Source organism: Balaenoptera physalus, assembly GCF_965194825.1.
Source record: "Balaenoptera physalus genome assembly, chromosome: 1".
In the NCBI taxonomy this organism is placed as follows: domain Eukaryota; kingdom Metazoa; phylum Chordata; class Mammalia; order Artiodactyla; family Balaenopteridae; genus Balaenoptera; species Balaenoptera physalus.
Window position 1 is genome coordinate 56677776 of NC_138882.1, and position 25776 is coordinate 56703551.

General features: G+C 44.3%; 1 protein-coding gene across 8 annotated transcripts in view; it reads right to left on the reverse strand.

The window, feature by feature from the left end:
• Positions 1-25776, reverse strand: part of PAPPA2 (pappalysin 2) — a 431292-nt gene that overhangs the window by 295684 nt on the left and 109832 nt on the right. For 5 of the 8 annotated variants that reach the window (XM_082437017.1, XM_082437016.1, XM_082437015.1 and 2 more), the window contains 2 exons: positions 12812-12942; positions 5574-7434 (listed from right to left, as the gene is read on the reverse strand). The exons of 1 other annotated variant lie outside the window; for it this stretch is intronic. In XM_082437017.1, coding sequence (XP_082293143.1) covers positions 5574-6489 — 916 coding nt within the window. In that variant the 5' untranslated portion in view covers positions 6490-7434; positions 12812-12942. The remainder of the gene's footprint in view (positions 1-5573; positions 7435-12811; positions 12943-25776) is intronic. 2 more of the 8 variants (XM_082437013.1, XM_082437019.1) reach the window with 2 other exon arrangements.

Genomic DNA, 25776 nt, shown 5'->3' on the forward strand with positions numbered 1-25776 from the left:
CCCTGGTTCCCCACAAAGAGCCTCCAGTTACAGAAAGTAACTTCTTTCACCCTTTTCTCATTCCTAGTGGGCATCAGCAAGCTAAATTTCTACTTTATCTGTTCTACAAACATAGCTGAGGGTCTAACATTGTGCTAGATATTTTGGGATGACAAAAGTGAACCAGACGTGCCCTTGTTTCCTGGGCAACTTTCACTAAATAAAAATGAGACATGTATAGAACCTCTGAGGCAGGAAGCAATGTGCACCCCAGGAAACCACCGTTAAAGGGCTGTGCAAGCGGGGAAATGGAGGCGATCACCTTCACACAGGGAATCATGAAGACTCCGTGGACGAGGGGCAGTGAGCTGTGAAAGGAGGGGCAGAGTGACAATCTGTTGTACTTCTAAAACCAAACCTGGCCTCTTTTCTGGAGGGCCATATCGTCACAGAATAAAAACCCTTCTGTACACAGATGCTAACTTACAACCATCAGGACATATGGCTTGCCCATCATAGTGGGCAAACCCACCCCCAGAGACCAACGACCTCACATCCAAGGTTCTTCCATGCCAAGGGCGGGGTTATATGACCTCACTACATATCTGGGTCGAGATCAAGGAGCAGAGCTAACTGTGGAATAAAACAGGAAATTCCTCAGGGCCCCATGAAGGCAAACACTCTGACCTTGACCATCACTGCAATATAGGAAGAGGCAGCTGAGGGCTGTAGAAACCTCATCTTCCAAGGAGCCCTGGGAGAGGTATAGACGTGGCTCTTCATCTGTTACTGAATCCTTCTGGATAAAGAGCGAGATAGCAAACACGGCCTTCCTTTTAAATTCTCTTTATATCTATGTGGATACTTTTGTGTGTGAATCTATGAAGCTCCACACCCCACATCAACAAAACTCCTCACCCTGAGGACGCCACTCCCTTACTGGGAGAAGGGGTTGTTACACCGTCCTGTGAAATCTCATTTCTCAGGTGTCATTCAAAACAAAAAAGCTATCAATATGCCTTAAACAAGGTCAGCAGATGCTAGCTACCAGGAAATCCAGAGAGCTCTGAAAGTTATGTGAACTACATGACACGGACATATTTCTGGAAAGTGAGCATAGCTTCCATCATATTCTCAGAAGAGTGTATGACCCCAGAAAAAGCCTTGGACCATTGTCCAATGTATTAAATAGTATTGCCCACGCTAAAAAAAAATGATTTTTTAAAAAAACAGAGTCTTTTAAAGCCACTGATTCTACAGCGTTCTCAATCATCTTGAGACCATCTTGCAAAAAAACCCTATTTACCGTCATTCCTATTTTACAGATTAGCAAACTAAATTCCTAAGAAATTAATATCCTAACTGAGGAAGGATTGCAGGTTGGCGGGTTAACACCAAAGATGCATTGGTTAACACACTGCTTTTAGCAATGATCACCTCCCGCTGTTAATACCACTTCGTAAATAAATTCCACGGTCAAGCCTGTGTTGGGCACTTTACAATACATGATTCAAGTAAACATTGTAACAACTCTGCAAGACATTATCTCATTTCTAAATCTAAGGACACCAAAGCTCAGAAAAGTTTAATGGATTGCCACAGGTCGCAGCACTGATTAAGTGTCAGATGGGGTCTGATTCCAGGTCTGTCTGACTCCCAAATTCTGCCCTGGCATCTCCTCTGAAACTTGGACCCTCAGAAAAGGAAAACTCATCTTCAAGTCAGGGACAGTTTCTTAGACATCTTTGTATTCCCCACAGAGCCTTGCCCTGCTTTGCATGGCGAGGCACTCAATAAATATTTGTTGAGTGAAGAAACGTGGGCTTGGGCTCCAGTTCTACCATGAGACTTAACTGACTCAGTCTCCTGCCTCTTGGAGCTGCAGGTGGTTACTCAGCTGGGCAACTTCAGGGAACATTTGAAATCAATTATGGGTGAGGGGGAACCTATTAAAAGGTCCTCTTCTGTGTATGTTGGGCTTGAAGGAGAGGAAAGGAAGTTGAGAAGGAGAGAAACAGGATGGTTTCAGGGTTGGGTGCTGGAGCTTAAAGATTTCACACGAGGATGGAAGAGAATTTGGCTTAAGTCCACTGCTGAGTTCCAACAGCCTATCCAAACGGGATCCTGACCTCAGGCTACTCCTTGGTGGCCACAAATCCCTGAATTGCCAGGCCCCTGAGTAGTTACTTTTATGGAGGCCCCTATACTGGAGCAGCCACACACAGTCTTTTCCTGGGCCCTCTCGCCCCACGTCAGAACTACAGGAGATTGGCAACTTCAGAAGGTCTAACTTGCAGGGGGCCCAGCACCGTCACTCCCCCTCCAGGGACCAGAATCTTAGCAGTGAAATCCTGTGAGGCCTGCACTGTCCTTGGCTCTAAATGAAAGTATTCCAACAATCCATCCAGAATCCAACTTCCTATTTTGGAAGCACGTGGGAGTTAGGGGTGGGGGGGGGGGGGGAGGGAGGTAACTCTAGTTGATTTTGTTTTCTTTACCAGATGCTACAAGTGCCAGTTAGTCACAACCCAAAGAATGCCACTTTAGCCCTTTCACATAGGCCCTGCAAAAAGACTTGTATGAAGCTGACCCTAAGGGATGCCCACCGACAATGCTCTGGGAGGGGATGATTAAATACCTCCCGGAGGCCGGGGGAAAGGACAGCCCTCCGAGAAACCAGACATTCCCCACTGCGTGGCTTCCAAGGCGCCGCCTACTCTCCTGTGCACGAAGCAACGCTGCCACCTAGTGCCCTGTGTGGGAAGTATTCCCTGAGGCCTCCCATCTCAGGGGGGGGTTTCTCTACAAGGGCAAGGGCTGGTACAGCTGAATCACTTAATATATCTGCCGAGGAGAAAATGCCCCAAGTTTGGTAGATGGAGAACCGGGAAACTGGGTCTATGTTAAGTAGGTAGAATCTGAGGTTTGAGAGCTGTTGGAGAAGAGTATGGGAGCCAAGTTTTGCAGCATCTTGGGTTATCCTCAGTGAAGCAGCAGAACTTCCATGGTTGAATTGTATTTAGCTCTCAGGAACACAATTCAATTGTGGTCATTCTGCACAGCTGAAGGCCAACCAGCCCAGGAACAGGCAGTGACCAAATAAAACGACCAGTGCTAGGGTCAGAGAGGGAATTTGGGCTGATCTGTTGGTAGGAGTGAGTAAATTAGCGAATCGGAGACCTTTATTCCGGGGGTAGGCGGGGGGGACTAGCCTTGGCCCTCCGTGGTTCTCAGCCCTGGGGCCCCCAGGGGAAGTGTACGGAGCTCACAATGAGTAGACAAGGATGCCTATGTCCTTGGGAACCCGGTTGCTAGAATCCTAAAGAATGAAAGCCTTGTTCCCAGGCCCCATCTCTCCCAGACTTTTACCCTAAATCTTTCCTGAATATTTTCTGATGTGCACAAATCTGAACAGAGATACAGGGTGGGAGGTGGAGAGGAGACAGACCTGGGTATTCCCTGCCCTCCACCTTCCTGGTGTGGCCCTATAGGGGAAATACCAGCACACCTCCAGGAGCACTTTGATTTGAAGAGAAAGAAACCTCCGAAGCTAGGCTGTCTGCGAAAGATTTCCTGCCTAATTTTACATGCTTAGGGAGGTTATGAGGATTCACATGGGCACTTTGGAGAAGGATCTGAGTGTGTGCTGTGGCAGGGTGGCGGGGGTGGAGGTGGGCACGGGAGGGAGATGTATGGGCTTGGTGGGGGGGGGGGCAAGGGAGGAGGTGCATCAAGGAAGGCTGTAATTGGAATCAAATCCTGACCCTGTTCTCCCCGCTGCAGAGCATGAGACAGAAGGACATGAAAGGGATGGGAAGAGGGGTCAGGTACCCACTGTCCAGAATCTGTTGCCTCAGGTTTGGGTTTTAACAACTCAAAGCACTGGTCTCTTAGAGCCTCCCTCCTATATTCCTGCTGGATCCTTCTCTGATTCTTCAGAGCCAGGGAACTGATCCCAGGTCCCTGTGCCGCTACTGCCAGAGGAGGGGTAAGCAGAGTGGTAGGCCCCGGTCTAGACTGCAAGCACACAGTTTCCCTGGCAGATGGGTACTAGGAAGTGAGATTAGGCAGCAAGAAGATGTCATCTGGGAAAAACTGTGAAGCTGCCAACTCTGATCAGATAATCATCTCATTATTTCTTCCATTTGGCCCCAGAATAAGGATTTCCTTCTACTCTTTCTCTGCCCCCACCTATCTCACAGCCCAGCCCCTTCTCTATCCCCTCCCTTCACCCTCTCCCACCCCAAAATAAAATCACGCAAAACCACAAGACTCTAGAGCACTCAGTGTCTGGGAATCCCAGCTTCCAAAAGAGAAATCACAGCCAAAGAGGGGGAGACAGCGTGTCCGGAAGGGATGTTCCAGCAACACCCCATTGCAAGAGGCTCCCTCCTTCCAGATTTCTTTCTCTAGTCTGAAACTTATTTGCAGGCATCCAGTAACCTGAGAAGTTTTTAATACGGGGAGCTGTCAAGCCTTTGAGGGGTTCTGGAGTTCCATTCCCAGTCTGCCTCTGGCATACCTCTCGTTCCTTCTGTTACCCCATCGATGTCATAGGACTGGCAAACATCAAACGGTGTTGTGGACAATCCGGATTAATAAGATTTAAATGGTTCTACTCGATGCCTAGCCTTGTGTGAGGTTCTGTCACGGGGGGGGGGGGCTCCAGAGGGATAATGAGAAACTGAATGATGAAGTATCACTTCTAACCCCCAACCACCCCTTGCCTGAAACCAATCCCCCCACCCCTGAAGTAAGGCAAAGGAGACATTCCTAACCCCACTCTTTTCTTTGTCTCTCTGGGTGACTTCCCATGAAAGCCAAGATCTGGGTATAGAGTAAAATAAATGTGGGTAGTGTTCCCAAACACTGCCCCTGATTAAAACCATAGAGTTATACAAGGTGCATTTTAGGTCCCTTTTACAACGGCCAGGGCTAGAAACCAGGGTCCTGGCTTGTGAGTGCCCACCTTTTCCAGTCGACCTTTCTATTCCTAGGCTGGACTCACTCGTGATTTTTAGGACAAAGCAAAGGGGACTCAAGGACCTGGACAAGGTAGTAGCTTTCTGCTACATTCCAGGGCTGCTCAAAGAAAAGCAAACCAACCAGGACCCATTGGCTGTGCACCTGGCAGCCTTGCTCTCTCGCTGCCTGGCCCAGCCCAGGCTTGACTCACTGCCCAGGTCTTTACACTTTCATGTAGTTTCAAAGTTGCCTGGGTATCTCATACAGGACTATGAGAAATGGAGTGTGACACCTCTTCCCCACTGACAAAGAACCAGAGATCTTCCCCTTTAAAGAGGCATAAGAGAGTGAGCTGGAGGTCTCCTAAGTGCCAGCACAATGTATAGAAGCACATGAGATCAATATAAGGGACGAATGCTCTTGTGGTTTACAGAGTCATTAAGGTAGATGATGTCTGGAATCCTGCTGTGCAGATGAATAAAGGCCCTTCCCCCTCTCTGCTCAGCCAGCCCTCCCTGGCCCTCCTGCTCTGTCCCTTTCCCCTCCTTGCCCCCAAAGTCTAACCTCGTCAAACAAGGAAGCCAACCCTACCCCCGCGGACTACGGAAAGCCCAGGAGTGGGTTATTACCTGCAATGATGGCTGGGCTGTTCTGTCCTCCCTCCGGTTTCACCCAGGCTTCCACTGTGAACGCCTCCCGGGGAATGTCAGCCAGCACTTCTGGACGTAGCAGCAGCTGCTCCCGCCTCCCAGAGAAGTACAAGACAGGCAATCCTCCTTGGGGGCTAAAGGTCTCTGCTTCCCAGTGGGGGTCCCCTCCACCATTCTGGATGCTGCCCTCCGAAGAGCTGGTTCTGACCCCATGCATAAGGGGATGCTTAGACCAAGGTTGGAAGTGCCGGGGAGCAACATTGGGGTCTCCCTGCACACCTCCTGCCCGCCCCTTCGCCACCTGGCGACGACGCCTGGTCTTGGTCCGGCCCTTCCTTTGGGTCTCTGGTCCGGGTTCCTCCTGGCGTGGGAAGGTGGTGATCTTGGTGGCAGCCAAGGCTCCGTGTTCTTGAGTCCCAGCCTCACCTAGAGGCTCCTTGGAACCTTGATCGCCAAGATAAGTGTCATCATCTCCCAGTAGCTCCGACTGCCCAGTAGGACCATCCCCTACCCACAGGGCAGCTGGCCGCTCAGCCTCGCTTGTCACTCCTGCCCTTCCAGTCAGGTCTGGGGGAACAGAGCTCACAGCCATTCCCTCGGCGTCTGGCTTACTGCGCCCTGCATGGTACGTTCCTTGACCCGCCGCAGGGTAGGGCCTCGGGTAGTTCCCAGGTCTGCTGGGGTAGACCCCAAAGAGGTGACGCCGAGGAGCAGCTCTGGGTCTTCTAACCTCGGCCCCCAGCCAACAGCGTTCTCCTTCCAACAGCACCTGACTCAGGTGTCCTCTTCGAGCCAAGGATCTCTTGCGTGTCCAGCCCAGCTCACAGCTGACGGTACTGAGCGCCCACCCAGCCAGAATCACCAGGCTTATGCTCAGAATCTTTAAGCACATCATACCTCCGCTGGCTCTTTATACAGAACCAGAAGTCAACTTCTGGGTACCACACCGGGGTGATGGAGAGAAGAGAAAGAGACAGCTAGCAGTGGATTCACAGTCACCGGGCAAACTGTTTTGTTCACGGACCAAACTTTTCCAAGCAGCCCCAAAAGAGAACCTCTTCTGGCTACCTGCACTGGGTGCTGGGCCAGGGCGGCCTCTGTACCTCACCCACCGTACGTGTTTCCCTCACCCTTCTCCCTTGACCTCTCTCTCTCCTTGCTCTAGTTTAGTCCTTGCAGAATGAAGCTCGTTTCTCTGGGTTCCTATGAATTTCTTCCAGAGAACTCAGGTTTCTTTCTTTTTCTTTTTTTCTTTCTTCAACAGCCCCTCCCCTCGCTGATACTAGAAGAGGGACACCTGGGCATAAGCCAAATCCTCTCAAATACACACTCACTCACAAACATACCACTCACTACCTGAAGTCATTACAAAGAATCTTAGCTTCTAATTTTCTTTACTCTCTCCTTCTTCCTTCCCTAGGAGTTACCTTCTCTTTGTAGTCTTTAACCTCAAATACATCCACCTTCCAATAAACTGCTAGGAACACTGGTATACAGACACACAGAATTTGATGCTTATTATCTAAAAAGCCAAAAAGAATCTGGGGGCACAAAAATCCCAGCTGGTACTTAACCTTCACTCTCCAGATGTCCTCCTCAGCCAGCTCTCCATCCAGCCTCCAGTCTGCCTGTGCAGGTCAGAATGTTTCCCTCAGCTCCGTGCTTGGGGTTGGTGAGTGTTAAAGGGTTTTTTTGTTTGTTTGTTTGTTTTATCCCCTTCTAACTTGTTGCTGTGTTGTAAGTCTCCGTAAAGTTCTCCTTTGGGGTGCCAGTCTGGTGTCCTAGTAACCTTATGAGTCTGAGAGCCCTTGACTTCACCTTCTGTGAGTCTTGTGGGTCCCTGGGAAGATGGAAAAGAGAGCGAGAAGAAGAGCATAGCCTTCAGGGGACCTGTTCTCTCCGGTCCCTCCTGCTCCCCTTCTCTCCCTTTCTCTCTGCCTGTAATTATCTTCTTGTTTGTTTCATTTAAAGACAATGATGATGTCAAAGCTAATAAGTTCGGTGCATCTCTCCACCTACTCTCTGTCCCCTCCTCCCTCCTGAAAACCTCCCCACCTCACTGAGGCACAGGGGACAGACGCCACTCTTGGTTTCCCCAGTAAACATTTCTTGCTTTCTCTTCCAGCAGCTGCAGCCTACACAATCAATAGCCAACAATCAATACTGTTTTGGAGCACTCTTTTCTGTGTGTATTCTCTCTCTCTCTCTCTCTCTCCACACACACACACACACACACACACACACACACACACACTCACACATGTGTTGTGAACAGACTTGCTTATTGCGTGATAAATCCACACCAGGGTTTTAGGGACCACTTGCATCTTTCTTTTGTTTTGCCGCACACCTCCTGTATTTTTTCTTATTTAAAAGAACAATACCCAAAATTCACTTTATATTAGACATTGGGAGAAAGGAGAAATCAATTATCCTGCTGCAAGAAGCATTCAATGGAAATGCCATGGATTTGTACGATACAGGTCTTCTTATTCTCGCTCAAGTTTCTCACTCTGAAGTTACTAAAAGTCACCATATGCTGAATGAGCAAATAAACAAAAGAGATGCTCAAGTAAATTACAAAAATAAATAGGTAGTCCAAAGCAGCTATTTTTTAAATTGATTTGAAATGAATGGATAGAATGTGGAAGTAAATAATGTGATTTTAACCTCCATAATAATGTTTGCCTAGATGTAAGCTATCTCAAAGAGTCCTACCGCCTAAACACAAGTGCATGTATACACACACAGACACACACACACACACACACACAGCATGATTCTGAATTCTCAACACAGGTAAGGATGTTTGACCACAGGTGAGTACAAAACAGGTAGAGAAATATATTGGGTCCTTCATTCAATAGTAAGAAAAATCACTTACAGTTCTAAAATCACTGCTTGTGTGCCCACATATAAAACATGCAGCCCACATACTCTGGAGTAAGATCACACTGCCTCTTTTGCCTTGGGTCTCCTCATCGTCTTCTAAGCTCCTCTCCTCTAGCTAATAAGTGACTTACGTGCTTTAAGAATGTTGTATCCTAAGCACCCCATCCCTGGCATGCCCTGTTTCCCTAAGCAGCATCCACTGAAGCCTCAAAGCGAGTCCCCAAAGAAGATATCAATTCAGGCACGTGGATACCACTACACAGAAATCCCTCAATCCTAGACTGTCCTTTTTCCTCTTATCATCTCCCTGTCTCCCTTCACTTTTCTGACTCAGCCCTTTTCCCTCCCCCTCACCCCGAAGCAGCTCAATAGAAATTGGGGCTTTGGTAGGGGGTAGGGGGGAGATTACAGAGAAAGACAGAAAAGCAGAGGAGATAGACAGAGACAGAGAGAGAGAAACCAGGAAAGAAAGGAGGGAAGGAAGGAGAGGAACCTTCGTTTAAATGAAGGGAAGATACCCAGGTAAGAAGAGGAGAAGTAAACTCCCCCCTCCCTCATGCCACCCCCAGGACCCTCAGAAAAAGGTTTCATACCATTCATTTCAGGAAGGAGGGATAACACAGCAAGGAAGAAGAGTTCCGCCGTGCTTTTCTCCCCCTTTTAGTATGTGAATGATCTTGCATCCCCTATAGGTCTCTCCTGGCTCTCAGCTGCTAGTAATCCATTCATAAGGTTTCAAGAAGCTACACAAAACTCAAGCTTCCAGTTTAGTTTCTCTCTTCTCCCCTTCATTCCTTTGCTCACCACTCTCCTTCAGCTCTTGGCAGTCCAAAGTTTAAAAAAAAATGTTGAACCATTTCTGTGTTTTCCTCCTGTTGTAACTTTTGCTGTGACATCATAACCCTGCCCACCAACACCCCACCTCTCTCTCTCCTTTCCATCCCACCCCTCATCAGCCCCATGCCCCCAAAATACCCCCCACGGGGAAGAAGGGCTCCTGTCAGTTCCAACCTGTGAAAACACAAAGCTACTGGAAGGTGCCCCCTCTCCCCTCGGTCCCCCTCCTCTCTTCCCCTCCCTGCCTTACCCACCGCTCAGCCACGGCTCTCCCAAGGCTTTAACAATGATCCCATCTGTTTGACATGTGCGGAAAGGTGGGCTGGATTCAAATAATCTGTCAAGTGAATCATCAAAGACCCAGCAACCCCCTCCTCAATTCCATCGCACACGGTCACACACCAGACCCCAGCCAAAGTGTGAGAGAAGTCAGACTTGCACACCACCCACCCTGGATGCCAGGGAGAAAGACACCAAACATGCCAAAGGAAACGCACATTTATATATATGTATAAATTCTGTGGCTTATTTGTTTATGACAAACACCCACACCCCAAGTCTCCTACGCCTCTTCCCCAAACCCTGCCACTTCACAAGTGCACAGATTTGAAAACTGGTAGAATCTGTTTTGAAATCTCCAACGAGAGGGTTTTTCCCCCTTTTTTTCACTCCAAAGCACTATCTGTGGCGATCAGACTCGAGCAGGGTTGCCAGCAAATGCAGGAGGCCCCTTCTAGGGTACAGGCTTTCAAACCAGCGAAGCTAGAGGGAATGGATTTAAGGACACACAGCAGGAGCTGGCTGAATTTATTTTATTTTGACGGGGGTAGTTGGGGGAGGAATATCATTTCTGAAATGCCCAAGGAATGAAGGGAGAGGATATGGATTTCTTAAACAGTTTTTGCAAGAGGAGCGGTGTCTTGTTCTGCAGGTAAATCTATAAGGCAAGAAATTGGAGCTTACAGATAAACAAGGACCGAGAGGGAGAGGGAGGGAAAGGGGAAGGAGGGAAGAGAGGGGAGAGGGAGAGGGGATGGGGAGATGGGGACGTGGAGAGAGGAGAGAAGGGGAGAAGGACAGAAGGGGGCGAGGGGAAAAGAGGAGGAGGGGAAGAGGGAGGAGGGAGGAAAGAAGGAAAGGGGGGAAGGAGGGAGGGGGAGGGGAGGGATGGAAGAGGAAAGGGGAGAAATGGAAGGGGGAGGGGAGGGGGACGAAGGGAAAAGACAAGAGTCTGGGAGGAGAAAGGACTGAAAAAGAAAAGCAGGGAAGAGAGGAGGGAAGAATGAGACAGAGAGGAAGAGAAAAAGAGAAAGGGGTGGTGAGGCACATAAAATATGGAGACCAGGAAGGCAGTTAGATCCATGATGGTTAAACATAAAGGAGTCAGAGAGGCAGGTGAAGGGACACACTATAAAATGGGGTAGAGGTTTGGTTTTACACACAGAAAACAAAGGGCACACAGTGGAGGGATTCACTCTTAGTGATCGGACACACTGAAAAAAATTAGATTGCCAGGGTGCAACCTTGTTTCTTTAAGTAAACCCCTATCCCTTCCTCCTTCCCTGCCCACATCTCTTCCTCCAATCCCCACCTCCACCTTCCTTCATGCACCTTTTTGTTCCCAGCATTATCTTCCCCTGGAGAATTCAGAAGTAAAATTCAGAACCCACCTACCCACCCTCCAAATAAAACCCCATCCTTAATAGTCCCTTTCCTTGCTTCTATCCTCAGAGAGCCCTGCGTCCTCTTATCTAAAGATTAAGCTGTTTGTGACAATCTGCACTTCATTTCAACCCAAATTATACTATGTTTCCTTTAAGCCCAGGACGTCAGGGCTGTTTTGCTTGTATTTGCTGCCATAGTGGGGCTGGTCAGTTTCCATCAGCATTGTCATCGTTATTATTAAGAGTCTTTGAGCAAAAGGAGAAGCCAGTCCACGCTGGCGTCCACCTGCAGTAGAGAGCTACAGTGGGGAGAGAGGGAGGGAGAGAGACCCCTTAATATGGTCACTGATCCTTTCTGACTTTCTGATTCCAAAATCTGATCCCTTGAGGGAAAAGCTCAGCTGGGAGCCGGCCAGGGAGCATAGTAATAAAAGCCTTCCAGAACACAACCAAATGCAGTATCTATATATAGGAGCCGGATCTGTTTTAGCTACTTGAAGTCTAAAATGACACCCGGAAACAAACATTTCAGCAATATGTTTATTGGAATCTTATTCAGCTAGTGCTGGAAAGAGTGAGCTCTGAAGGATTTCACTCAAAGGCTCAGGGTTGTTGCTTTCTGCGCCCCCCCCTGCTTTGGTACACAGAGCTGGGGGTCAGCTGCTCTATCATTCATGGGGGTCACTTGAGATCCCTTTGGGGTGACTTATCACAGCCCCTTTTTCCATGGGTGAGGAACAAGCGTGAAGTCACAATTAACGGCACGGCCAGATAGGGCACCCAGGGCTCCTGAATCCCAGTCAGCTTTTCTCTCTTCTGGTATGCACCTGTCTTGCTGTGTGCCACCCACGTGCCAATTGGATGGGAGGGCAGTATCGAAGACTGGCCTTTCTGTTCCACATTCAGGCAAAACTGCCCAGGGAATGTATATTGGTCATATGTGTTCTGTAACTCAGAATCACACACAGAAGGAAATGCAAATCTGGATTCCACGCTCCCCCACTGTGCTTTTTTTTTTTTAAGATTTTTTTTGGGGGGGTGATGTGGACCATTTTTTTTAAAAGTCTTTATTGAATTTGTTACAATATTGCTTCTGTTTCATGTTCTGGTTTTTTGGCTATGAGGCATGTGGGATCTTAGCTCCCTGACCAGGGATTGAACCCGCACCTCCTGCATTGGAAGGCAAAGTCTTAACCACTGGACCACCAGGGAAGTCCTCCCCTCGTCCCCCGTGCATTTTAAGCCAAGAGAGGCCCTATCTTTTTGTCAAACTGTTTGGTTCTCCTTATGTTAGATAATCATATTTTTTTCCACAACGTTATTACTATTATAAATTATTATCAATGTTAGTGGTAGTGTTTTGCAAAGCTCCTTCATCCAAACAGATCAGAGTAGTTCATCTACAGGTTAGCCTTCCCAACCCCTCCAGAATTGCCTGTTGGAGGCAAAAAGCCAGAGAGCTATTTCGCCTGGTGATAGTCCCTGTCTGGATGTTTTCCTCAATATTTCGATCCTTGGAACCGGCTTGTGGAAGCTTTTGGCTGGGGAAGAGTTAACAGTGATGCTAGACCCTGCCCTGCTCATCAGAGGAACAAAGGCTCTGCAGGGGTTTTGCTTCAGTTAGGATTGCCTTTGCACCTGGAGCCTCTTCAAAAGGCAACCTCATAACAAGAATAACAATTACACTTGTATACTTACTTTTCCTTTGACCCAATGCACATTGGTGTGCATTCTTTCTTCCTAACCACAAGGACACAAATGCAAGGCGAGTGTTATGCCCATTTTACAGATGAGGACACTGAGGCTAAAAGTTAAGCAACTTACCGAAGGACCTGCAGACGCTAAGAATGCAGCCAGGACACATCTCAAATGCATTGTGCTAAATGGAGGAAGCCAGACTCGAAAGGCTACATCTGGTATGATTCCATTTATATGACATTCTAGAAAAGGCAAAACTATAGAGACAGAATAGATCAGTGGTTGCCAGAAGCTGGGCGTCGGGGGGAGGGGAAAGTTGAATACAAAAAGCACAAAGCGATTTTGGGGTGATGGGACTGATCTCTATCTTGATTGTTGTGACAATGCATGACAGTATATATTTCTCAAAACTCAAAGAACTGTGAACTGAAAAAGGTTACTGTTATGTAAATTATACCTCAGTAAACCTGGGGCAGAAAAACAGAGCCAAGGGTAGGGCCAGGGTCTTTTGATTCCGAATACAGGACTCTTCTGTCTACATCCTGCAGGTATCCAAAGACCAAAGGAGAGCATGACACAACTTGGTCATGGGTTGGGGCCACTCTGTGCCTAAACTCTCCACTGAGCTTCTTGCCTACCCCCTGAGGTGACCCTATGGAACCAGACTGAATGGAGCAGAGCCGGCTTCTGGTCCCAGCTCCATCAACCCAGGGCATCCTAACAAATCAAATAAGTAATCCCCAGATGAGCACTGGTGAACGATTAGGCCCCTGCTCTGCAATTCAATAGCCATCTGACCTTGGACAAGTTGTTGAACTTCTCTGAGCCATCTGTAAAATGAGAGCTTGGAATAGAAGACTCTAAGTTCCCTTCCAGGTCACACTTAACATTCTCTAATTTTTCAACCCCACACTTATTCTGAGATTTTATTTGCTCAGTTATTAAAAAAAAAGAAAGCCATTGCCCACTTCCCATAAATATCCCAGAGACTCAAGTGTATATTAGCCATGGACACACAAGACATTTATTTTAGTCCTTAAAGAAAGCCATATATTCAAATGTAACTCCACTGTAACAATGATAGGCAAAAACAGGGGTAGCATGTGGGGAGTTTTCAAGCTCTAATACATATAGATGTTTATACATATGAGCCATTGCCATGTATTTAGAAAATCAAATATCAGAACACATGGTATTAGTATGAAAATACTTAAATGGGAATTATTTTTTTCTTTTTTTTAATTAATTTTTATTGGAGTATAGTTGCTTTACAATGTTGTGTTAGTTTCTGCTGTGCAGTAAAGTGAATCAGTTATATGTATACATATATCCACTATTTTTTAGATTTCCTTCCCATTTAGGTCACCACAAAGCACTGAGTAGAGTTCCCTGTGCTATATAGTAGGTTCTCATTAGTTATCTATTTTATACATAGCAGTGTATATATGTCAATCCCAATCTCCCAATTCATCCCATCTCCCCTTCCCCCCTTGGTAACCATAAATTTTTTCTCTACATTTGTGACTCTATTTTTATTTTTTTTTAATTTTTAAAAAATTTTTATTGGAGTATAGTTGCTTTACAGTGTTGTGTTAGTTTCTGCTGTAAAGTAAAGTGAATCAGTTATATGTATACATATACCCACTCTTTTTTGATTTCCTTCCCACTTAGGTCACTGTGACTCTATTATTAAATTTGATACTGTGTTAGACTCTTCAAGTTTGCTATCCCCCCACAGTGGTAACAATAACAATATTAATAATAATAATAACTAATACTTATTACTTACAATATGGCAGGCACTGTTCTGGTCACTTTAGATAGATTAGTTGATTCAATCTTCACAACAGTTCTGTGAGTGGGTACTTCTATTAACCCCATTTTTGAATGAAGAATAGTAGCGGCTAACATCTATTGAGTACCTACTACATGCTCAATGTAACATGTACTAGTCCATGTAAATCTACGAAGCAAGGTACATAAATCACCTCATTTAATCCAACAACTAACCTATCAGATAGCTCCACTGTGATCCCCATTTTTTAGGTGAGAAAACTAAGGCATAGAGAGTTCAAGCAACTTATCTGAGCTTACCCACCTTGAAAAGAACTACCTATCTCCAGAGCCCTTGTTCTTAATCACATTACTACACTGCCTCTTCATGGAGGACATAAATACATACTGATGATGACCGGACTCCCAGCACACCAAAACCAGACTTTTCCTGATCAGGACACCCCAGTAGTTTCTCTGGAGTACAGGAAAGGTTTTTTTAGGTCTCTTCCTTAAGTCTCTCCAGGTTGAAGGTCCAAAGCCTCCAAGAAATGTGGCCCTGCTGATAGCAGCACCCAGACACAGGCTGCACCTCTGCCAATGCTAAGGTACCTTTCACACATCCCCAAGACTTCTCTTCTCACTGCTCTTTCCTCCCTGATCCATTATGTCCCCATTGAAATCTAAGGGACTTTTAACCAACCAGCCATAAGTGGAAAACCAGCCGTCACTTCCCCAATTCATTAACTCCATCTGGGAAGTATCATGCAAGATGGATAAATGTTGGGTTGTCTATTTATTATAACTAATACAAACATTTCATACTAATAACAGCTATTAGTTGATGGTCTATTAACCATCATAAAATATATACTTCCTGTGTTAAGGTCAGCTCTGATATAGAACTCGAAGTTTTACCCTAGATTCTAAATACTGAGTAGTATTCATGTCATTTAATTGCTGAAATGTGGTACATGTGTAAATATTTCAAAATGGACATGCCCCCCTAGATGTGTTCAGGAAAGGGAGCAGGCCTGTGTATGGGAAAGGAAATGTACGCTTCTTAAACCCCAGCCCAGCACAGCTTTTCCGTAGATCACAGCCACAGCTGGAGGCAGGAACACAAACCAAAGCTATCTGAGCCCGTAAGCTTGTCAGATGCCCTTCAACTCATTCAACAGAGACCCTTTCCAGTAGGTGGCAAGAAAAGCTCAAGTTTCTTTTCTGCAGAAGAGTTCAAGTTTCTTTTCTACTAATGTGGTATATTTAAGAGGGTAGGCTCTGTGGATGACAAACATGAATTCTAATCTGGGCTCTGCCCCCATGGCCTATGTGATCTGGGGCAAGATTCAGGGTCACCATTGAGGATAAGAGCACACCTGTGCCATCAGTGAGAGGCCGTAATAAGGAGCATTTCTCAACAATGTATCTGACACAGAGTAAGTACTAGATAAACATGAGTACTATTGAAGAAGCCAACTCCTTCAACTGTTCTACCCTACAAGTTTCTTCTTTTAAACTTTCTGTCACTCCCAATGATCCATTTTGATGCCACTTCTCACTGTACTCAAAAGGTAAGCCTTTCCTGTGTCCCAATTGCTCTTTTGTTTATCTAAATCTGTCGTTCTCAATCCTGTCGGTCCCATAAGTCCCATTTTGATAGCAAATATTTTGTACTGAAAATTCAAATATAGTATGACCTACCTTACATAATTTCAAAAAAAGTTAATGTCCTGTCTATAATATTAAAAAAGAAAATAACTTACACTGAATAAAATGAATTTTAACGTATAAATATTTCTGACACAACTACATTAAAAGAATGAAGTAAAAAAAAAAGAAAAAAAAAGATCAAGTAAAATGAAGCAATCAAATGCTTGAACCTACTTCTGATAAATAAGTTTGGATTTAAGAGTAATAAGAAAATATTCAACAAACATTACAGGTATTTCCTCTATACTGACATTTTGAATTCAGTGCTGTCAAAGTAAAGTAGTATATATTCGTAGAGTCGGCATGACTACAATAGCTCCAAACGCAGACCAGTAGAGGTGTGTGTATGCGTGACTCAAATACTGTAAGCAGTATTGCCATCAATGGCATGACTCTCCAAAATGGGAAGCAACTCTTGGTGAAATTTGCAAACAAATCAAAAGACAATCTTCCTTCAAAAACAAAGAAGTTGCATTCTTAGGGAGTATATCTGAAGTATACAAAAAATACTTTTGTGGTTCAGCATTTATATTTAAAATAGAATCAGCTCCTAGACTTGGATCATTATAAATGGGTTTTTCAGCTACATGAATGTTTGGCCAGGCATTCAAGAGTCAAGCAGGATGCAAGAGGATTCATCTAGTGGGACTATCCATGTACTACAGGGATGTCTAACGTCCCTGGCACCCACCCACTGAATGCCACAAATAACCTCCAATCATTGTGACACCAAAACCACTCTCACTGTTTTCCAAAATGTCCCTAGGGGGCAGCACTTCCCCCACTGAGAACCAGTCACCAGTCGTCTAAACCAAGGCCAAAATATTATGCAGACAAATCTAATTGAACCTTGTATATGTATTTGCGCTTGACATACTGCCAAGATCCACAGGGGAGGAAGTCATGTGGAGGTTTCTAACTGCAATTTTTATGGTATTTGGTGATAAAGCTGAAGTATATACTCCTCAATAGTGGTTTGAACTGTGTGTATCGTATATACACACAAAGATGTATAGCACACATTCTATCAAATGATCATCTTTCTAAATATCATCCAGTGAGATTCTCCGTGCTCAAGTAGCAGTTTACTCAGTTCCATTAAGCTCCCTCTACTTGAAAAGAAATAAATAGAGGCCCTGAGGGTATTATGCTAAGTGAAATAAGTCAGACAGATAAAGACACCATATGATTTCACTCACATATATTTCACATGTGGAATATAAAAAACTAATAAACAAACAAACAAACACAAACAAAATGAAACAACAAACCAAACCAAAGAAAAATAAGCACATAGGTACAGAGAACAGAGTAGTGGTTACCAGAGGGGAAGGGGCTGGGAGGAGGGTGAAATGAGTAAAGGGAATCAACTGTATGGTGATGGATGGAAAATACATTTTGGTAAGCACATTGGAGGGTATAGAGAAGTAGAAATATAATGTTGTAAACATTAGACTTACATAATGTTATAAATCAATGTTACCTCAGTTTTGAAATAGAAAGAAAAATAAATTAAAAAGTATTATTGGAGGACATAACCCAATTGAATTAGAATGTTAGTGTTTAAATAAATAATCAGAAACAGGATAAATATATAAATAAATAAATAACAAATTAGTGGAAAACAATGTCTGGGATTATGAATCTCAAAACTCAAATCATAGATTCTGGTCCTTGGCTACCAATGTCATATGATATGCCTCAAATTATCACTGGAAAATGTTTGTTACAGAGGCCATGGCCATCACGGCTCTGAGCAGCTCTTGGACTAAAGCTGTAAGATCTCAGAAGCCCTAGTAGAGATGCTGGTTATCACTGGAAAAGTGTTTTCCACATAATGCTACACATACACTCTACTGGGGGAGGGTTTGAGTTCTCACTTTCCTTGGCCTGAATTGAGTAGGTCAATTTACCTGGCTATATGGTTAAGAGCCTCATTTTAACTCAATATTTTGGCCTTATCTTGCCCTCTGAGCTAGGTCCAGTGAAGAAGCAGTTAAGTCATGACGGCCTTACCTAATCTTCCAGGAAACATAAGTTGAGCACCTTCTAGTTGCCATCCATCATATTAGATTTTGGGGATACACTGACAGTAACATACAAGCACTGCCCTAGATTGCTTCACAGACTTGTTAGAGGAAAAGTCCAGAACATGAATACATTGTAAGACACGGCTGTACGTGCTATCTCGGAAGTCTGAATGAAGTGCTACCAGGCCCCAAGGATAAAGCAACTAACTCTTCAAGCACTAATCCAGGGAATTTCACAGAAGGGGCAATTTTTGAACAGGGTCTTAAATGAAGACTAGGAGTTTTCCAAGTGGAGGGCATTTCAAGAGAGAATGGCATGTACAAGATGCCCCAGTAGCACTTTATTCAAGCCTCCAAGATAGCACATGTTGCTAAGTCCTATAGTTTACCCATGTTTATGTCTCTCTTCCCAGTGACCCTGGAAGGCAATCTAGGATGGTGCCCCAGATGTCTGGGGGAAAAAAAACAAAAACAAAAAATGACAAGCTCAGTTGAGGAACTATGAGAAATTTTGACTGGTAGGGAGAAGAAATTCTTAGAAAGAAACAAATGGTCCCTCCCTTTCCTCATCTTCCTGTTGAAGAGCCTGGAGCCCTTCCCAGCAGACTAAGACCAGAAAGGACATACAGAGGTCGAAACAGTACCCACAGCTCTCAAAGATACAATGAAAAAATAATGTTATTTGAATAGCAAAAGGCTACCTGTTCCTTATTCTCCTCCCAGCATTAGGAGGAGACTCAGCCGGCTCAGCCGAGTCCAGACCTGAAAGAAAGGTCTGAAAGAAGTCCAGTCCTTCCCTCATGGCCACACAGAGGGAAGGAAACAATCAACAAAATGAAGACAACCTACAGAATTAGAGAAAATATTTGCAAACTATATATCTGATAAGGGGTTAATATCTAAAATATACAAGGAACACACACAACTCAATAATTGCACAAAAATAAAAACACTCAAAAATTTAGTAAAGGGCCTGAATAGACATTTTTCCAAAGAAGATATAAAGTGACCAACAGGCATATGAAAAGCTGCTCAACATCGCTAATTATCTGGCAAATGCAAATCAAAACCACAATGAGATATACCTCATACCTGTTAGGATGGCTTTTATCAAAAAGACAAGAGATAACTAGTGTTGGTGAGGATGTGGAGAAAAGGGAACTTTGCCCGTTGTTAGTAGGAATATAAATTGGTACTGCAATTATGGAAAATAGTATGGAGGTTCCTCAAAAAATTAAAAATAGACTGATCATATGATCCAGCAATCCCACTTCTGGGTATATATCCAAAGGAAATGAAATGAGTATCTCAAAAGGTACCTGCACTTCCATGTTCATTGCAGCATTATCCACAATAGGCAAGATATGGAAACAACCTAAGTGTCCATTGATGGATGAATGGACAAAAGAAAATATGAGAAAGAAAAAATGAAAGAAAGAAAGAAAGAAAGAAAGGAAGGAAGGAAGGAAGGAAGGAGAAAGAAAGAAAGGAAAGAAAGGAAGGAAGGATGGAAGAAAGAAAGAAAGAAAGAAGAAAGAAGAAAGAATGAAAAAGAAAGAAAGAAAGGAAGGAGGAAAGAAAGAAGGATAGGAAGGAAGGAAGGAAGAAAGAAAGAAAGAAGGAAAGAAAGAAAGAAAGAGAAAGAAAACAAAGAAAGAAACAGAGAAAGAAAATGTGTATATATATATATATATATATATATATATATATATATATATATATATAAATTCAGCCATGAGGAAGAAGAAAACTCACCTGTTCACAACAACATGGATGGATGAAGCTGGAAGACATTATGCTAAGTGAAAGAAGTCAGACAGAGAAAGATAAATACTGTATGATCTCAACTTATATATGGAATCTAAAAAAGTTTAATTCATAGAACCAGAGAGTAGAACAGTGGTTGCCAGGGGTTGGGGGTGGGGGAAACGGGAAGATGTTGGTCAAAGGATACAAAAAAAGATGAATAATTTCTAGGGATCTAATGTACAGCATGTTGGCTATAATTAATAATACCGTATTACAGACTGGAAGTTACTCAGAGAGTAGATGGTAAGCATTCTCATCCCCCTCTCCCTAAAAAAAATGGTACATGTGAGGTGACAGATGTGTTAACCTGATTTTTAAATCATTTTGCAATGTATGTGTATACTAAATTATCACACTGTACACCCTAAGTGTATATAATTTTTGTCAATTGTACTTCAGTAAAGCTGGAAAAATTATTTAAAGCATGGCCAAAACCAGAATGTTCTCTGACTTCCTGCCTGACATGAGTTCTCCTGAGAATGGAGCAGGACCTACATGGAGTCACAGTGGAATGAAGGGTAGGAGATCAGGTGTCTAAAGAAATCTCTATTGGCCCACAGGAAAGAGCATTTTACTGGAACAGCAGCTCTCACTTCCCAGTGCACAAGTCTCCTATGCACCTGGCTCAACACACGCCATACAACTTGTGAGGAAAAACCCACACAGTATTCAGCTAGAATCATAAGCAGCACCCCAGACAGTCCTCTCTCTTGCTATGTCTTCCCTCTGCCCCACACTATGAGCTACTTAAGTTCATGGACCTTTTCTTATTCAGCCCTGTGTCCCTACAACCTAGGACAGGGCCTGGACAGCAAACTAGGAGCCAGGGTAAGTGTTTGCAGAACTGAGCAGAACTAGAGGCCGTGTGCGAGGGATCTGCCTTGCTGAGGGTGGCAGCATCTGTGGCTCCTGCAGTGAGGTCACCATGACCTGAGCCTGTACTTCCCTCCGATTGCCTTCCACCTGCCTCTGGCCACCTCCTCCTTGGCTGTGCCCAGTGCAGTCCAGCCAACCCCAGCTCATGCCCTGCACTCCGTACCAACCCAGACAGCCGGATAAGAAAACCGGCAAAACTCTTGAGCCCTCTAGCTCTGCCATCAGAATGGCTCTTTTCTGTCTGGTCAGACTAGCACACAGGCATTTGAACTGAAAGGGTTGGGTGAGGGGCTTATCCAGCAGGGAAATGAAAGGCCTTTATTTAACACCTATGAAACTCAAATCCCAATTTCATTCATTACCATGTGATCCTCAGGACCCGGCAAGCCATTAGGATTTAGGTGAAAGAAAAAGGATTCAGAGATGACTGAAGTCTCTTCAAGAATCTGAGGGATGGACCTAGAGTCTGTCATACAGAGTGAAGTAAGTCAGAAAGAGAAAAACAAATACCGTATGCTAACACATATATATGGAATCTAAAAAAGAAAAAAAAAATTGTCAGAAGAACCTAGGGGCAAGACAGGAATAAAGATGCAGACCTACTAGAGAATGAACTTGAGGACATGGGGAAGGGGAAGGGTAAGCTGGGACAAAGTGAGAGAGTAGCATGGACATATACACACTACCAAATGTAAAATAGATAGCTAGTGGGAAGCAGCCGCATAGCACAGGGAGATCAGCTCGGTGCTTTGTGACCACCTGGAGGGGTGGGATAGGGAGGGTGGGAGGGAGACGCAAGAGGGAGGAGATATGGGGATATATGTATACATATAGCTGATTCACTTTGTTATACAGCAGAAATTAACACACTATTGTAAATCAATTATACTCCAATAAAGATGTTAAAAGAATAAAAAATTTAAAAAATAAATAATTTTCCAGTTTAAAAAAAAAAAAAGAATCTGAGGGATAATCTGTAAAGGCTATGTAAACAGCCATAACTTTAACCAAAACTTTTTAAACCTGTGAGGCCAAGCAAAAACAGACTGTAAGACTTTCAGAACCAGAATCTTGGCTGGCCTCTTTTATCAGCCTGCCTTTCAAAGACCCATGAATGAAGAGCTGGCAGCAGGATATATAAGTGACTTGAATTTTTGAAATACTGCCTAATGATAAGGTAAAGGGATATTGAAAAGAGATTGCATGAGTGTGAATTCTGCTTAAGGAACTTGGACCAGCATGGGCTGGGGGGAGGGGGGATAAGGGAAGGGACTGAAGAAAAGCAAGACTGATCCAAAAAGGAGTGGAGAACAGCTTGGTTTGGCTTCAGGAAGAAATTTGGAAGAGAACATAGTGGATCAAGGCACAGGCTCTGGAGTTAATCAGATGCGGTTCTGAAGCCTGGCGGCATCATTCACTACCAGTGTGACCTTAGATAAATGTCCTCACCTCCGTGTCTTGCTTTCCACTTTCATAAAGTGGAAAAAATAATAGTACTTGCTGCATAGGTTGTTGTGTGGATTAAATAAAAGGATGACTGCAAAGTGCTTGGTTCACTCTGATATCTAACACATGTTCCCGACAAGGGAAGACTGATTGTCCTAGGGTTTGTCCTGGATCTATGGGGAGTGAGTGGGAAAGGAGGAAGGAAAGATTTGGAAGAGGAATCCTGTCCCCTGGGAGTGTGTGAGTAGAGTAAAAGGTTAGGATGTAAGGGTGAGCAATAATGAGATCGAAACAAGGCCATAGCACTTTGAGTCACTGTGTTGAGTTGAAGAATAAGCAGAGCTGATGCAAGAGCCTTCCTCAGAGAAAAGAAAGAAGTGCAGAGGGTTGGGCTGAATGCTTGGACTCAGGACATGGGACACAAGCAGGAAGAAGGAATCCATGAAACATGAGGATGGGTAGAGGTGAGAGAATCAGCAGACGTCCAGGTAGCCAAGAGGTGAAAAGGCATTAAGATCAAGGTCACACTATAGGTCTAAGTAGCAGGGCCAGGGTCCCAGAGGCCACAGCATTAACAACCAAAGATGGCTGGTCCTAGGACAAGGCTGCTTATTCTGTTTGTGTTGACCAGGCTTTCAGATGCATAAGGAGGACAAAAACCAAAGAGAGCCCCTAATCAAGGCTTCCCGGGAGGTACTTTCACAGGGAAACTGAAGGGTCGTCCCTCCCACACTTGCAAAAGTGACATACTTAAATATTTCCTAAATTAATTTTATACATTGATTAACTATGTCAAGGGAAGAAGCTACATGCATCATACATACATACATACGCACACACACGCACACACTCACACACAACATACCTCCTCTGCCTTTAAATGACCAGCTTCTCTTTTTTTTTCAGCAAAAAAAAACCCCACAAAAAAACCAAAAGATATGGCTCCTTAAGGACTGAGCGAAGAAGAATAAGAGGACACAGAACTTGGTGCATGGACAAGGTGCAAGGCGTTTTCTAGTTTTATATGTCAATATCTGATGCACTAGGCAGATATGCAAAAATTTAAAATAAGTCAGAGTATAGAATTAATTGAGAACCTCCTGTATTTAGAGAACCACTTAAAGTATATGCTAGATGAAATGGCATGAGAATAACTCAAGTCCCAAGAGAATATTTACACGAGGTGGACCCAGAGATGTAAGATGGTACAGCATGGTTGACAACATTGGGATCTCTTCACTTCCTAACACCTGAGTCTTGCCCACTGCCTTGGAGGGAGGGGACAGTGGGCACCCACCGAGTCACCACCGAGGAACAGAGTTGAATCTGTACCAAGTGTACTCAAAGCAAAGGAGCTATCAGACTATAAAAATTATTTCTACAACATGCTTTCCCCTCATTTTCAACCAGATCTAGAGGAATCTATAAAGAAAGATCCCTTTGAAAAAATCTCCAGGAAAATAACATGGGCATGAATGGAAGCAGTGTGGTATAGAAGTTAAATGAATGGGCTCTGGAGTTAGATAAGTGAGGTCTGAGCCTAGCTCTACTAAATACTAAATCGGTGCCTTCCCTATGCCTCTTGTTCCTCATCTACAAAATCAGGATGGTAATTGTACCTCCTGCATAGGGTTAGAGGCCGATTAAATGAGATACTATATGAACAGAGTTTAGCAGTGTTAATGTAGACTGTACGTATGCAACATCTGATAGTATTACTAACAATTGTTGCAATTGTTCAATGCCCCCAGTTTCTTACTCTTTCCTGTTTTTGACTTTGTAGTATCCTCCCACACTGGCTCCAGGCTTGGCTGGTGGGTCCTTAGTGAATGTGACCAAGCAGAGGATGATCTGCATGTTTGCACATATTTGCTCTTGCTGCTCTGCTAGGGCCTTGAGAACAGGCAGACGCTGACCTGCTGGAGGACAAAACTACGAAGTGGAGTGAGTGATCCCAGTCATCCTGGCTGAGGCCATTCTAGATCAGCCGGTACTAGCCAACCCCACACAGGTGAGCAAATCAAACCCAGAACAACAGAGCACTCAAGTCAACCTGCAGCTAACCTCAGAAGCACCAACTAGTCTAGCAGAGATCAACCAAGTCAAATCAACTAAACCCCACAAACTCCTGAGCCACATAAATCTGTATCATTGTGTGCCACTGAGGTTTCGTTTGTTACCATATTGTTTGTTATGTAGCATCATTGTGGCAATAGATAACCGATCCACTATTATTATTAATGTTACTGTTGTTATTATTATAATCATTACTTTTCAGAGGAGCACAGAAAGGTCCACGCACAGAAAGGTCCACGCATGCCCTGCATAGCTGTCACAAGCAAAACGTCTTTCTCACAACCTGCTATTCTTTTCAGAGAAAGAAAAGGAAGTATTAGACAAAACGAGCAGGTGGCTGCTGCTTCAGAACTTTTTGCCTTGTTCTCCTGACAGGTTGTTGCTAATGATGCTATTATTTTTCTTGTGAGTGGAGATACCCATGACAGTATAACCCCACAGGCTGCTATGATGAATTGTTAATTAGTTTAATTAGTGATGAGCCCTTCTTCCATCAACTTAGATTTTAACCTTATATGTTCCCACAGGGACTTAACGGTACTAGGTCCTAGGAAAGCGCTTGTCAGGAGACCTTCAAAATCAAAAGCACTAGATGAAATGAGTCCTTGGGGCTTCCTGCCTTCTCTTTCAAATAATAACAGGCAGCACTTACTCTGTGCCAGGCACTATGCAGGCACTTTATATGTGCATTTTCTCATTGATTCCTCATAAAAATCCAAAAAGCAAGAACTATTTTATCCCCAAAGTATATATGAGAAAACTGAGGCTCAGAGAAGTAACATCAATGTTTTTGAGGTCACAGGGCTAGTAAGTAACATAGCTGGGACTAAAATCCAGGCCTGTCTGATCCCATTCTCGTGACTGCTATAGATGCTGTTTCTCTGGCCTGGTGCTCTACTCCACTCTCCGTCTCCCCTTAACATGCTTTGCTCTCAGAAGAAACCCCAACACTAGCCCCTGGCTCTCTCATGTGCCTTTAGGCCACCGTGCTCCTTTCCCCAAGTTATGTGCATGTTATTCCTCAGTTCTCAGCAGAATTAGCTTAATTGTGAGGAAGAGCAATTCCTGAAGAATAGTAGATTAAGCCAGATGGAAGATTTTTAATTTAGTTCTTATGAAAATGAAATCTGGAGGTCAGCAAAATAGCATAGTATGGGCTCCCCAGTCATCAAGAATTGAGTTCCTTCTCTCCTGTTGCTCCACGATATCAACATGTTCTTCTGCCTCATGGTCCAACATGGCTACTTGAGTTCCAGGGATTACATCTACATTCCAGCCAGCAGTGTGGAGGAAAGGGGAAGAGGGCATGCTCCTTTCTTCCAACATTTTTTCTCATATTTTATTCTTTGACCCTTAACCTCTTTATCA